Source organism: Typha latifolia, chromosome 4 (assembly GCF_019914945.1).
Source record: "Typha latifolia isolate L0001 chromosome 4, TyphaL0001v2, whole genome shotgun sequence".
NCBI classification, from domain to species: Eukaryota; Viridiplantae; Streptophyta; class Magnoliopsida; order Poales; family Typhaceae; genus Typha; species Typha latifolia.
Window position 1 is genome coordinate 12,107,776 of NC_133089.1, and position 15,347 is coordinate 12,123,122.

At 34.8% G+C, this 15,347-nt stretch overlaps 1 protein-coding gene across 1 annotated transcript; it reads left to right on the forward strand.

Moving 5' to 3' along the window:
• Window positions 1-3,482: 3,482 nt before the first annotated feature.
• LOC140787045 (23 kDa jasmonate-induced protein-like) lies at window positions 3,483-7,668 on the forward strand. The gene is made up of 3 exons (XM_073135793.1): window positions 3,483-5,770; window positions 6,497-6,971; window positions 7,114-7,668. The coding sequence occupies exons 2-3, from the start codon at window positions 6,516-6,518 to the stop codon at window positions 7,246-7,248; spliced, it is 591 nt and encodes a 196-aa protein (XP_072991894.1). The 5' UTR covers window positions 3,483-5,770; window positions 6,497-6,515; the 3' UTR covers window positions 7,249-7,668.
• Window positions 7,669-15,347: the final 7,679 nt, after the last annotated feature.

Genomic DNA, 15,347 nt, shown 5'->3' on the forward strand with positions numbered 1-15,347 from the left:
AAAATTATTCCCTTTTAAAAAAAATAAAGATCATTTTTTGTTATGCTTCTCTCGTCTCATATTTTGTGTTAATAAATAGATAGAGGTCGTTGTACAATGAGTCATACTAGGAATAGTTCTAAAGTCTTACGAAACTCAAATTATGATTTGCCTTAAATACTTACTTGATTTAACTAGACTTGTCTTAAGAGCTTATTTGACTTAATTGGACTTATCTTATGGGCTTACTTACTTAACTAGAGTTACCCTAAGGGTCTACATCATGATCAATTAATTAAAATACAGATAGACTCGATCTATTGAGCCTAATATCCTTATGATGTGATTCGACCTGACTGAGTATACATCAAAAACCTTACCAACTAAGGTTTTGGAGGATTGTCTTCATATGCAATTTGACGTGCGAGAGAAACCCTATCAGGCATGGGTGCCACATAACATACATGCCCATCTGTGCTGAATGTGTCCTTCCCCCTAGAATTGATGAAGAAATCAAGCAACCACCCAACAAATGTTCCAATGAGAAAGCTCCCTATTATGCTAGACATTGTCCCGGCCAAGAGCACAAACATAGCAGATGCCTCAATGCCTTCCAATGCTCTGCTAGTCAAGGCGGTAGTGACAACTCTCCCGACCAGCGCACCACCGACGTACGATGCTACATCCACCACTGCGTCACGAGTTGCAACTGTGCCTACTATCTCTGGCTCGAGTTGGGCTGGGCCTAAATCGGGCTCAGGCGGGGCTTAGCCCGATTACAACTGTGCTGGTTTGGGCAGGTCAGGCCTAATAATTATGTCTACTCAAGGTTGCTCATTTACCTCAAATATGAGCTAGAGATGTTAAGTGCATAAATAATCCTATCACCATTCTAGACATGTAAGCTTAAGCTTTTTAAAGTAAAATTGTTGAGATAACAACTAACAACTGGTAAACTCTAATTATCTACCTCATTTCTAATGCATAGTGATGAAAATGAGGTGATCAACAAAAGTCGTACATCAAAAATTATGCAAGACATTAATCCTCAATCATATCACTCATTAATCCTCAATCAAAAATTATGCAAGACATTTTACCACTTATATTTAGTTCAAATCCAAAGTCTCTTGAACTTTTATTTGTATCATGATCAGTTAACCTCCTTGTAATTGTAATATATGTGCAACCATTATTTCTTCCATCTAAAATTAATCATGTTTTGCATGATTAAAATAATTGTATCATGATCAGTTAACCTCCTTGTAATTATCATGTTTTGCATGCTAAAATATATGATCATGCCCAATAAATATGCGTAGACATCATGATATATATATAGTATCATAGTATTGCCCGCCCCTAACCCTAGTTTGGGAGGTGTCGGGTACTGTTGAGATGCAGCAATCACGCCCTTTATGATCGTGCATATGTGCAAGTGGTATAATATTATACAACACAAGAAACATAATGTAATGCCCATCATTATCATGTTTTGCATGCTAAAATATATGATCATGCCCAATAAATATGCGTAGACATCATGATATACAAAATCTTACCGAACAGCAAAATAAAATTACCATGCATAACGTGCAATAATAATGGTAAGAAAAACATATGCACATGTATGCTATGAATGTGATGATTTTATAAGGTAAGATATTTCATTCTCTACACTACTCCTAGATTATAAAAGTTTTACTTACTTGAACTGCTTTCTTGATACTAACTGCAACTACGCCATGAGATCATCCTTATAGGGTACGGAGTCCACCTCGATAAGAAAAGTAAATAAAAAGCATAAGCATAATATTTTTATCACTAATTAGTTAAATATATTATTAACGTTCACTACAAGCTTGGGTAGGTCTATATCGTAATTCCTACCTTTATTAATCAGGTAGAGCTCACACAGCTGTACAAATGTGGGCACCCCACGGAGACTCCTCACGAAGAGGAAGCTAACCCACTTGTTGGGTAGCGAAGCCGGTGATGGCAGTAGCCAAGAAATAGCTCACAAGGCCGTCGGGATAAGCCTCGATGCACAACCACGCGTAGGGGTGAAAAGGGCAGCAACCGGGAGAGCTTCATGAGGTGAAGCTCCCAGACCGGCACGGTGGCGACCGAGATTGCCGACCAGCCAAAACGCCGATGAGGCCAAAAGGGGGAGAAATGAAATGACAAGTGATCTAGTCCAAATTAACTAAAATTAACTACAAGAGGAGGGTAGAGCACTTACAGGTGGATCGATTGGCGTTGACGGCAAGCCTCCACGATGCTCCAATGCGGCGAAAACCAAAATGGGGCTATGGCGGTGTGAGTAGGGAGAAGGAAGAAGAAAGAAAAAGAAGAAAAGAAGGAAAGGAAGAGAAGAAGAAAGAAAAAAAGAGAGGGAGGGAGAAGGCGGGGCGCACATGCCACGCACGTGCGCACCATTTTTTTGTATAAATGGGGTGTTACAGGTTTTCCCATGAAGCATTTTTCTCATAAGAGTGAAAAGGCATTCGAACAAATATCCGTAACAATATTCCATTCAAACGTGATACACGGCAAGAGACAAATGGTTATTGAATGTGGGAAAGATGTTTGAACGGATGAGTTAAAGACTTCGAACATTCGATACCCATTCGAACGAGATTTGTGGAACGCGATTGGCTGGAACTCAAACCGTTTGAACGCTCCAGATCTCGTTCGAACAATTTTGTTAACTTGCTCTTATTAGTCCTGATTAGGGGTTTCTAGAAGCTATCTTTCTGGGCATATACAAGGGAAACTTGAAAAAAGGTTTTGTCAACTCTCGAGGCTAGATGATGCTATACTAAAGAGAAGAGAGGTGTGCTCTTGGAGAGAGAGAAGAGAGGTGTGCTCTTGGAGAGGCATGAAGCTTGAAGATATTGGAGTCATCTCATGCTCACTTAGTACAAGATTGTAAAAGGCAGTTGAAATTGCCTCAAGGGTCACCGAAGCTTAGCTACAACTTTAAGGGACATCTAGGTTGTGAACCAAGCACAAGAGGCGATGTATTGAGGGGGAGTCAAGCAAAACACTATCGTTAAGATTGCAAGTAATAACAATATTGAAAGTACTTCCAACTATTTTCACTCTCCACAAGCTCATCTGTAGGGCAGATGACCACAATTTCTCAATGCTAGTGTTAGAATGATAAAAGTAATTCTCATGTCCGTAAATTCCACTAAAACTTAAAAAAGTTGTCCCAACGTAATTTTTTTTATTTTCTTCAGAAAGCATTGTATCATTGCCTTGCCTTGTAGTTGATGTTCTTAAAAATATGTGTTTCATTACCAGAAATCTCTACGTACCCTACCATTCAATAAAAGAAACAAAATATTAACAATAATAGGCGTAAAAGTTTAAAGTAATTTTTATGTAATTTTCTCAAGAAAAATATATGATCATACAAAAATTAATAGTCATAAGATTAAATAAAAACTAATTGGAATAATTCAAATAAAGACTTCAATCAACATTAAAATTTCCAACCTGTGATTAAATAGTTAAATGATTGCATTGATGATCTCAGTTGATAGATTTATCAAACCAACTACGTACCTATCCCATGGACCCATTTAAGAAATAAAATTTAATATTTAATATTTAGACCCCACTCAATTGGATTGGATTGAAGGGAGAAAGAACGCTTGCTGCGATCAAGTGAGTTATTAGATAAGCACACTGATTGAAAATAAGTAAAGAGTTAAAAAATAGGAAACAAATTAATTACAGTGGGCTCAGAAGAGAGGTTGGCCCCTCGCTCCGCCACTGCAGGGAGGTACCCTAAATTTTGGTTAAACCACATATGGTTGCTAATTTTCCTATGTACTTTTTCTTAGTATAGGTACATTTCATTTTTTTCTGAACAATAATCTAAAGGGGTATATAACAAAACTAAAGCATATGATAAAGTATTGAGAGAGAGAAATATGCAAAATATCTAGCTAGGTTAAAAACAATGTCCAATCTAAGTTCAACATTACAAAATCCAAGATGAAAATAGAAAATCTATGGACTGGAGTACCTCTCCACTAGCTCATGAAACTCCATGCCGGTGCCCTTGACCCATGTGGAGTAATCGTGTGACAAGCTACTTTTATACATCTTTGTAAACTTCAGCATAGCAACGCCGAACTTGGCTGCTTCGATTCCCAGACGATCAACGTCGTCGTTGTTCCAAGCTTGGTCTCACCTCATCCAGATCTTTAATAAGAGATTGGATGTGTTCATTGATCTTTTCTAAATATTTCATTCGTACAAGGTAGTTTGGTACAGTTTGGATTGCATTATTTACGCAGTAGATAATGTAAGAATTGATGTTATTAGCAATAGGAGCCTTAACTTTGTCATCTTGATACTTGCATTTCACTTCAGAGCATCCAAGAGACCCAACACGGAATCACAGTTAGACTTACTATTCGCGAGGTACTTGGCCAGCTCGTTTTCGGACCCAAATTTGATGGAGTATATGGCATCTTCTTCTATGCGGTAAATAATAAGAGCAAGCTTGCGAAGCTAGCCATCATTGAGAATAACAACTAATGGCTATTTATAAGCAGAGATCATATATGGTCATGCATCAAGCTATGCATAGAAACAAATTATCAATTCTCTCAACGAGTCGATGGACTCTATCAGTGCCTTCGCCCATCTATGGTGGTGTTTTATTTATCTTAATTGATAAGGTCACTTAGGTTGGGTATGTGATGGCTCATGAACTTTCAACAAATCATATCTTCAATAATAAATTCTATATTTTTTTTTTTACTTTTGATAAAGTCGTTCAAGTTTAGTGTGTTCACAAATGGATGCATGCATCAACACCAATGTTTTTATTTTATCTTGATTGATAAGGTCGCTCGGGTTTAGTGTGTTCACAAATGAATATCTGCATCAAAACCAATTTTTTTATTTTATCTTGACTGATAAGGTCATTCGGGTTTAGTGTGTTCACCAAAGAATGTCTGCATCAACACTAGTGTTTTTTTTTCTCGATTGATAAAATTAAACACCACTATTGTTATTTTGTCTTGATTTATAAGGTCGCCTGGGTTTAATACGTTCACAAATAAATATCTATATAAATACTAATATTTTTATTTTATCTCGATTGATAAGATCGCTAAGGTTTAGTATATTCACAAATAAATATATATATATATAGAGGATGTAAATCAGTATATCTGGTGTTCCAATATTTTCAACATATAATACTATTTATTAATTCTAGTAGGTGGGTGGTCCTTTCCATCTAGTAATTGCAGCTTGCGAATAAAGTCTACGAACTGTGTGGATAGTCTTTTTATATAGTAGTTATAAAGTCCTTTCCATCCAGTCTTTCCCTCAATGTTAAATATTTTTAAAAAAAAATAACTAAAATAAACTTAGTTTCCCACCTTTCTTCTCTCTTCCACTCTCCATCTCGTCTTTCCGTCAATGTTAAATATTTTTTGAAAAAAAATAACTAAAATACACTTAGTTTTCCACTTTTCTTCTCTCTTGCACTCTCCTCTCTTAGGGCAAAAACGTGATTACCAAGGATATTGTCATAGTCTTTCTAATATTCTATCAACTTACTTCTATACCTATTGGCTAAAATATATATCTCAAATTATAAATAATTAAATTATAGAGTGTGAACTATAAATTCGTTAAAAAAAAGTATAAAATACAAATTTTCCTAATAGCTATTGTCCGCTCTTTGAGTCTGGAAATGTTCTATATATAGATGTGTTAGCAAAGCCTGCTTGTGTGAAAAATTGAGAACTCTTGTGAGGTATTGTTCTATCTCCTTAGAGCAATATTTGCTACATATCTCTTTCTATTTTCTCCTATCATATCTCTTTGATTTTATTTTTCACTTCTTTCTTTTTCCATTTGATCTTTTCCTGTTATATATAGTCTTCCACCTTTTCTTCTGCCATGTTATGTTTAATTATCCTACCGTTTATTATTAATTTTCATCGTATATAAAAGTTATATAGATATTATTATTTGCTTCTTCTCTCTGCAATGCCCCCTACGAGGGAATGTCATTTCTTGCAAGGAAGTAATCCATATAACTTTTATAAACGCGCACTGTTTATGATGAGGTGCAATATCTATTAGCTTTTGTATGGCCTTTAGATTATTATATATGAGTGCTTCTTTAATCTAATAATTAGAAACATATATTGTTGTGTAATACTTGCTTCTATTCACTTGGTTGCATGATCTTATTAACATTATTCGATAGGCATATATATATATATATATATATTCTCTTACTAAAAGAAAATAGTAGCGCAGGACAAAAGAAAGTAATGACAAATTTGATAGTTATTTGTATTATGTTGTACGATGAAATCTGGAAATAGAAGAAGGAAAGAAGATCAGCAATACATTCGGGGCTAAATTATTCGGTTTCAAACAATTATATAAGGTTATATAGTTGGTCAGCTTTAGCGATGTTACGTAACAATAATAACTTATAATCAACACTCATATTTATTTGCGTTTGTAGGAATTGATCTATAGAATCGATGGCATACAACGTATTTGGAACCCCTGTCACCACTAAAACATTGGAAAGAATGAGCGAGTACATTGGAAAGACAATAACACGCAAAGACAGGGCTAAAGTTGCTCTCGATATGAAAAATGCAGAGAGTAAGGATGTGAATGCTCGTCAATTTGTGGAGCAGCTAAAAGAGAGGTATGGCAATGGGGTCGCTACGCTATGCGTTATATACAATGCCACTGGGGACCCTCTAACGTATATCACGAGCCATGATTATTTTGGCCACATTTGGTACTCCCCATACCCATACAAGATAGAGAATGGCCAGTGGGGTGCGTTTCTACACGGGAAAGTTGCCGGAGCAACATCTGGCTCAAATGCAGCTGTAGTGTACCGCGGCATGAACCAAGCAGGGGATTATTGTGACTGGATGCTCGCTTGGGACAACCCGTGGAATAGAATCATTTATTCATGCAAGGTAAGTACTATTGGTACTCATGAAGAGGCCAAACTCTAATATTTTATAACTATTAAGGCATGCAATACAATACAATCAAGGGCCGAGTGAGCAAAACCATTTACAAAACAAATGATCTATTAATTGTTCATGCATGTTGCAGGCGTACACCGAGATCCGTGAACCTAACCACTTCGACAACACCGTTTGGGGTGTAATCAGTGATAAGATGGAGAGATCTCGGCATCCATTGCGAAGATGTGCGGAACGGGTGTTGGTCAGGTGTGTCGATCGGTGATGACACCACCACCGTATACGAGGGAATAATGACGCTACAAGATGTTGCCAAATTTGCTCCCTAATATGAACCGGGTTGGGTCGAGTCACATCATCATGATATTGGACTCAATGGATCGAGTTTATTTATCTTTTATTTAAATCATGATGTAAGCTATTAAGACAAGTCTAATTAAGTCATGTGAGCCCTTAAAGCAAGTCTAATTAAGTCAAATAAGCCTATAAGGCAAGTCTAATTAAATTATGTGAGTTAGTAAGACAAGTCTAGTTAAGTAAAATAAGTCTATAAGGCAAGTCAAATTATGTCATGTAAGTTTTTATGGTAAATCCTAGTTTGAGTTGTGTAAGCCGTATGGCTAGTTCTAGTAGGACTCATTGTACTCGACCAATATATATAAAAGGGATAGACTCTTTTGTTTAATCATTCAAGCATTGAGAAATTACTCAGTCTAGTTAATTTATTATTATTATATTTACCATTTTATCGTAGCTGTCAGATGATCTTTATCTTTATAGTAGTAGATTTTAACCGTAGAACTCTTCCAAACTTTCAAACTTTAGCCACTACTTTCCGTCACAAGCCACCTACCTTATGGCCATCCACCACCACCTTTAGTCATCTGCCACCCTCTGACGACCATCGCAATATTAGATACTTACCAATTTATCCCATTCTGATCTCCCTCCATTGGACTCAATGAGGATACAAACCATAAAAATAGTATAATTTCCTTACATTCTAGATCCTAGGCCCATAACACACAGGTACCGAGATCGAAACTTAGGTCTAATGCCACTATTACAAACTAGATACGAACACGTGGGTTAAGTCAGTTGAGTCAAGTCAAGTTATTTTGTTAGACTTGCTTATTAATTTAAATTTCAAATAAAGTAAATACCTCGCATGTGAATCCAATCCACAGGGACTTTACTCTTATAAATAAGAGTGGTCATGAGTTGATTATTATCATGGAATGATATAGAGTTTAGTTATTTTCTTTATCTCGCCCTTATCTTTTATCGTATTCGTTAGATCATCACTATCTTCGTAGGAGTAGATCTTAACCGTAGAATCATTATTCTAAACCCTAGCCACCATTCTCCACCACGAGCCACTCTTCTATATAGCTGTCCACTGTCGCCTTTAGTTGTCTGCCATCTTCTGACGACCGTTGCAATGTAAGAACCACTAAATGTGCCTTTAATTGGTTATACTTCTAATAAACAAACTCATTTATTTACTGGAGATGTTGTGATTAAATCTAGAGATGCCAAATTCTTTGACGATAAAATCTTTAAAGAATCTAAATCTCTAGATATTTTAATAATCAAGGGAAATCACTAGATCATGATTCTTTTAAAAATTGTTTTAAAGATTTGGAAATTAGAAAATCTAAAAGAACTAGAAATGAAATGAAATTTAGTACTGATTTTCTAACTTATCTTGCAAAAGGCACTTCAAATTTTGTTTTAAATGAATTTTGTCTTTGTCTTAATATGGAGAGTGATCCTTCTAGCTTTGATGAAGCAATGAAATCAAGAATGCTAATTTTTGGAAGGAAGCTATCAATGATGAAATGGAGTCCATTTTGTTTAATAATACTTAAGAATTTGGTAGACTTTTCTTTGAGATCTAAACTTACTAGATGTAAATGGATATTTAAGAGAAAACTTAAATCTGATGAATCTATTGACAAGTATAGGGCTAGATTGGTAGCGAAATGGTTTAGACAATCCAAGGACATTAATTATTTTGATACCTATGCCTATGTGACTAGGATAACTTTCATTAGAATCTTAATTTTATTGACATCAATATATAACTTCAAAATCTATCAAATGAATGTGAAAATGACATTTTTGCATAGTTATTTGGATGAAGAAGATTATATAAATCAACGAGAAGGTTTAATTTTGCAAGATCAAGAAAATAAAGTATGTAAATTGGCTAGATCATTATATGGTCCAAAACAAGCCCCTATACAATGACATGAGAGGTTTGGCAATGTTATCATTTCTAATGAATTCTGATTAAACGAGACATATAAATACATCTATTATAAGATGATTGATAATGGCATTGTGACCATATGCTTATATATGGATGATATATTTATTTGTAGCAAGAGTGATTTATGCATTAAAATAACAAGAAATTTTTTATCATCCCACTTTGATATGAATGATTTAAATATTGCAATGACTATTCTTGGTATGAAAATACACAAAGATAGAAACTCTCTTGTATTGAAATCATTATATGAAAAAAAATCCTTTAAAAAAAGTTTCTCAATTATATAATAAGATTTCAAGAGTTCTTTATAATTCAAGTTTAAAGCTTGATAAAAATCGATGTGTATCATAACTTGAGTACTCAGGGGTTATTGAGATATGATATATGAAATGTATTGCACATGTCCGGACATTGCTTATGTCGTAGGAAAATTAAGTAGAAGCACTAGTTATTCCCTAATTTTAAACATTGGAAATCAATATCCATTGTGTTAGGATATTTGGAAGAAACTAAATCGTTTGCATTATTGAAGGATATAGTGACGCAAACTGAACTATGTCGATGATGATTTTAAATCTACAAGTGGGTGGATTTTTAATTTTGGTGGTGTTTTTATTTGTTGGGGATCTAATAAACATACTTGTATAACTCATTTTATTATGGAGTCTGAATTAGTGGCTTTGTATAACAACATGTCCTTAAAAAAAAAAAAATTTGGGCACGATGTGGCCGGCCTTATGGCCATGCAAGCTGCATGAGTAGCTTGTGTGTAAGGGGGGAGGGGTTGCCACGCGCCCCAACTACCGTTGTCACAGCCAACCGACTATAGCCAGCTGGCTGGGGAGGGGCCCCCACCGCCACTTCCCGTTTCTGCCACCGCCTCTCTCTATCTATCTCTCCCTTTACTTCTCTCTCTCTCTCTCTCTTCCTCTTAGATGCTCTCTCTCTCTCTCCCTCGTTCTTCTTTCTTAAGCTTCCCCATCTTGGTATGCTGATGCCGGGCACTTTGGACCACCGCTGTGCTATCGACGCTGGTGAGCCTCCTCCTTCTCCTTCCTCCTCTTCCTTTTTTTCTCTCTTTATCTCTCTCTCCCTCTCTCTTTCTCCGTTTCTCTCTATTTCTCTCTCTCTTTCTCCCTACTACCGTTGCCCTCGACCACTCGACCCGTCACCAAGAAGCGACCGGGTGCCCCCTTTCTTCTCTCCCTCTCTCTCTCTCTCTCTCTCTCTCTCTCTCTCTCTCTCTCTCTCTCTCTCTCTCTCTCTCGCTCGAGTTCGTTGGAACAGAGCCGCCGACAAGAGGCCAGCCGCTAGCTGGCCAACAACGGCCGAGCCCCTCCCTGCCGGCCCGGTCCCCTCCTCTCTTTCTCCTCTTCTTCTCCTCTTCTTCTTCTTCTTATTGTTCTTCTTCTTCTTCTTCTTCCATCTTCTTCTTCTTCCATCTTCTTCTTTCTCTTCCTTCTTCTTCTCCTTTCTTAGCTCTTTCTTCTATTTCTGCAACAGTCCTCGCCGAGCCCAGCACTACTAACATTGCTTTTATTATTTATTTTATTTTATGTTTGTTTATTTATTTAGTTAGGTATCGCTTTCTTAATTAATGCAGATAAATTATTTAGACATTAATTATGTTCATAATAATATATATTCTTCATCATGATGATTATTAATTATAATTAGTTTAATTAATGATTAATTAGGTTATAACTATTAAGCATAAATATAGGTAATACTTATATTTATTTATTTATTTATATTAGATTTATGTACTAATATTCATAGTATATGCATTTTAAGTAATTTTAACAATTTATTGTATACTATTGTGTGTAGAATAAGATACTAGTCTTATTTATTTATTTATTTATTATTTTGCATAATTAAGTAAATACTATATAATTTTTGATTAATCAAGATAGAGTAAGAATTATAAAATTTATTATAAAATAGATCTTATCTATACTTATATCTTATTTATAATTATTTAGCTTTTACTTTATAATTATATATTTAGAATATTTTTAAATAAAACGAAACAAAAATTTCTCCTTATGTTATAACTAGCATTTTATGATAATAGTATAATTATAGTGCTTGAATCGTATCTATAATATAGATCTAGTTATGTAATAAAAAATAAAAAGAAGTAATTCTAAATCTAATAAATCTTTATATTTTACTTAAATTAATTCTAATTAGATAAACGACTAACTTCATGCTACTTAAATATTTTAAGATCCCGAACCCCCTTGTTTGGCCTCCAGCATGATTATATGACTTTATGTAAAGATGATTATAGTTGATCATAGGGCGCGCTTGGTGGATGATTGATCGGTCGATATAGTCGCGATCCTATGGCCTTACGTTTGAGGTCGTTAGTCTGTGTGCGCAGCAGATATTCGGACACATGTCATTCACCAGGGCATATATGGCGAGTTATCCTCACGAGGTTTCTATCGGCTAGAAGGGTGCCCGGCCGGATGGATGTTGATACCCTAGTGGGTGATAGGGTATGGTTATATTTAAGATACTTCTTATGGGTGACAGAGTATACTCTGAGCATTTGGGCATGATGTTGAGACCGAGTACCGGGTATTAACTGTGCACAATGGTCTAGTATGATGATGACATATAGAGTTGATATTGATGACTAAGATATTGAAAAATGTATATGATTTCTTTATCATCTGATTACCTGATTATCGAGTAGTCAATATACATCATATATGGTTATATTTGGTACAATAGCATGGTCATGGTTTAGTATGATGATGACATATAGAGTTGATATTGATGACTAAGATGTTAAAAAATACATATAATTTTTTTATCATCTGATTACCTGATTATCGAGTGATCAATATACATCATATATGGTTGCATTTGGTATAATAGCATGGTCATGGTCAGCATGCATCATGTGTCATATTTGAGAGAGAGTTATGATGATAGTATGACATGATGATTTGTTTATTCATTGTCGATGATTGCATACTTTTATTAGTTATGATATGTTATCTACTTTTCATTTATATATTATTGATGATACATTCATATACTCATTCATAACATGATGCTTTTTCTGATTCATATTATTTAGTACATGATTTACTCTCGTTTAGCATCACTAATTTGGAGTAAGGTCTATTCACCGAGCCTTTTGCTCATGTCTCTCTTTATTTCTTTTCTAACCCCTTAGATATGTGGTACGTGATAGCGACTTGAGATATCCCAAGAAGATATTTTAGATTGATGAGGTGAGCTATAAGTGCGAGACGGTAAAGATGATAATTTGTATAAAATTTGAGTTGTATCGTTGTTTATTATATTTGTACTTTATTATATTAGATGATGATTTGTATAATATATATCAGACTATAGTGTACTCGTGTATTAGTTGTTTAGTTGTCTCTTGATAGTTTGTCGTGGCCTGTGTGGGTCCTGCCAGATTATGTAGTGGTCTAGTGTATATTATTGTAGACTTAGATATTCATATGTTAACATGTTTATTTGGTTGATATTATGATTTATTTGGTATTGGATTATGTAAGCATGGATATGTTAGTAGGTATTATTTGATAATGTCATGATTATATATGCACAATAGTGTATTTATGTGTGACGAGCCCTGCCTGACCTATCGCGTGTGTTGCGCGTGCCTTGTGGGCTCATGGGTGTGCAGGTGCCTATGCCGGGCGGGGGCGTTACACTTTGAGAGTGAAAAACATAAGAAACACCTTCGAAGATAGGACCTATCTCACGCTATTAATAATAATATGCTAAAAATAAAGCGTGAAAAAGACAATTGCGAACACAAAAGTTTTACGTAGAAATACCCCAAACAAGCAATTTGACGTGTAGGAAGGACTCCATCAGGCATGGATGCCACATAACATGTATGTATGCCCATCAGTGCTAAATATGTCATGACCCCAAGAATTGATGAAGAGATCAAACAAGAACCCCACAAATGCTCCTATAAGAAAACTCTAACAACTCTTTTTAGCAACACCTCGCTAGCGTAGGATGCCACATCCACCACCGCATTGTGTGCTATTATTTGGAAGCATACGACGCCACATCCACACTAGACTTCACATCTTGAGGACAAGGTGGGGGAAGCGTAGTGGGTTGTGACGGTTCATTAGCGTCCCTTGTTATCTTAATTTTTAGCTTTTGCTTAATTATGCATTGTATTTCATTTTTAGACCTTGAAGACTTGTTAATTGCTTACTAGATGTTTAGGGAAATAAGATAGTTTCTAGCAAGTGAGTTCGAAAGCAAATGATTGGCATTCGAATGCCTGATTCGCATTTGCAAATCTACAGACTTGTTTTGGAGCGTTTGAACGCCTGATTCGTGTTAGCAAATTCTGAGACCTATTTGGGGCGTTCGAACGTGCTCGAGATGCGTTCGAATGCGCGATGGGAAAATTGAGTCATAATAAGATTTTTCTAGGATTTTGAATGATTGGCTAGCCTCTAAATATGTGGAAAGGCAGCTTCTTTTTATTATTAATTAATCAAAGGAACTTTGACTCTTCTTCTTCTTTCTCTTCTCCTTCCTCCAAGCTTGGTTGACCTAGGTCTTCCTATGATCCACCATTGCTAACCATCTCCTCGACTAGTCGTACCTCTTGACCCTAAGGAGTGGCATACCTTCCTCTCTATCCTTCTCTTGCAACCTAGCCACCTTCCCTATGCCCTAATCCATCCATCCACTTCCATCCAAACCCTTGGCCATTCTCCACCTCATTCACCAACCTTCCCCCTCCTCCATCCACACCACAAGATCAGTCCCCCTCCTCCATCCACACCACAAGATCAGCCCTACATCCCTGGTCTATTCCTTACAATGATCGCCTAACTGCAGCTTTGATTCTTGTCATTTTTTATATACCTTTTTCTAGTAAATAAGATATCACCTTTTGGGAAACGATAGTACAAATATATAAATTGACAAAATACATTCTTTTTCCTTCAGCAATATAAAAAGTTCTAAATTTTTTTTCTTCTTTTTCATTCTAGCAACAAAAACTCAAATAGTTCTTCTTCTTTTGCATTATTCTCTAATTTTTTTTTTCCTCACCTCTCAAATGGAAACCTCAATAGGTAATACTTTCAGACCTCTACACTGGTATGCCATAATTATTTTCCATATAGAGGATACTATAATATTAGATAAGCATTAGAAAGAATTTCACTATGCTCGATTTGAAGTTAGCTTTATTAAGGATGAGAATATTTTGTTAATGTTTGAAATCAACATATATTAAAAATTTATCTATTTATTTACAATTAAATATATAAGCATGGAGATAGTCTAAGATAAAATTTTGTTGATATGGTTTCAGATGATATCTTTTGTTTTTCAAATTGTAGATATATTTTTTCATCAATTATGGGTTGAAAAGAAATATTTTTCAATATTTTTGTAATATTTTCAATAAGAGCACTACAAAATATTATTTATTTTTACCTCATATTGCAAGAAGGTTTTTATGAGATCTCCGAGCATTTAATGTATGAAGATATTCTCAAAAGTTTTGCAAGGGTAATATTGGTATTTAAAAATAATATTAGGTAAAACACAAAAATATTATCAAATTTATTATCATAAAATATATTTATATAATAATAAATAGAAAATTATTTTTGTGCTTAAAGATTATTTTGGTAAGGGGCATATCACTTTTCTATACCTAGTCTATTTTAGTCATATTTTATAGATTTATTTGTTTATAGTGAGATATTATACTTATTATTTTGTAAAGATATTCGTTGCTTTGAAAAGTGCAGAGGGTAAATTTGTAACTATATTTCTTGTTATTACTCATATTCCCTTATCATTGGTGGAAGTTGCAATCAAATTTTTTACATAAACTATTCACTTGGGCAGGTTTACGCAAGTTTTGTTTTATAACAACTACTTAGAAAATTATTCCCTTTTAAAAAAAAATAAAGATCCTTTTGTGTTATGCTTCTCTCATCTCATATTTTCTTAATTTATGTTTTAAAATTACAAATATTAAAAAAATAGATAATAACTGTATACAGATTAAGTGACACCAATATAACTCCAAGATTTAT

What these genes read in the sequence shown, in the direction of transcription:
- LOC140787045 (XM_073135793.1), top strand. Translation starts at nt 6,516, where the DNA reads ATGGCATACAACGTATTTGGAACCCCTGTCACCACTAAAACATTGGAA. An exon ending in GAATCATTTATTCATGCAAG is followed by an intron (nt 6,972 to 7,113) that starts GTAAGTACTATT and finishes TGCATGTTGCAG; the next exon opens with GCGTACACCGAGATCCGTGA.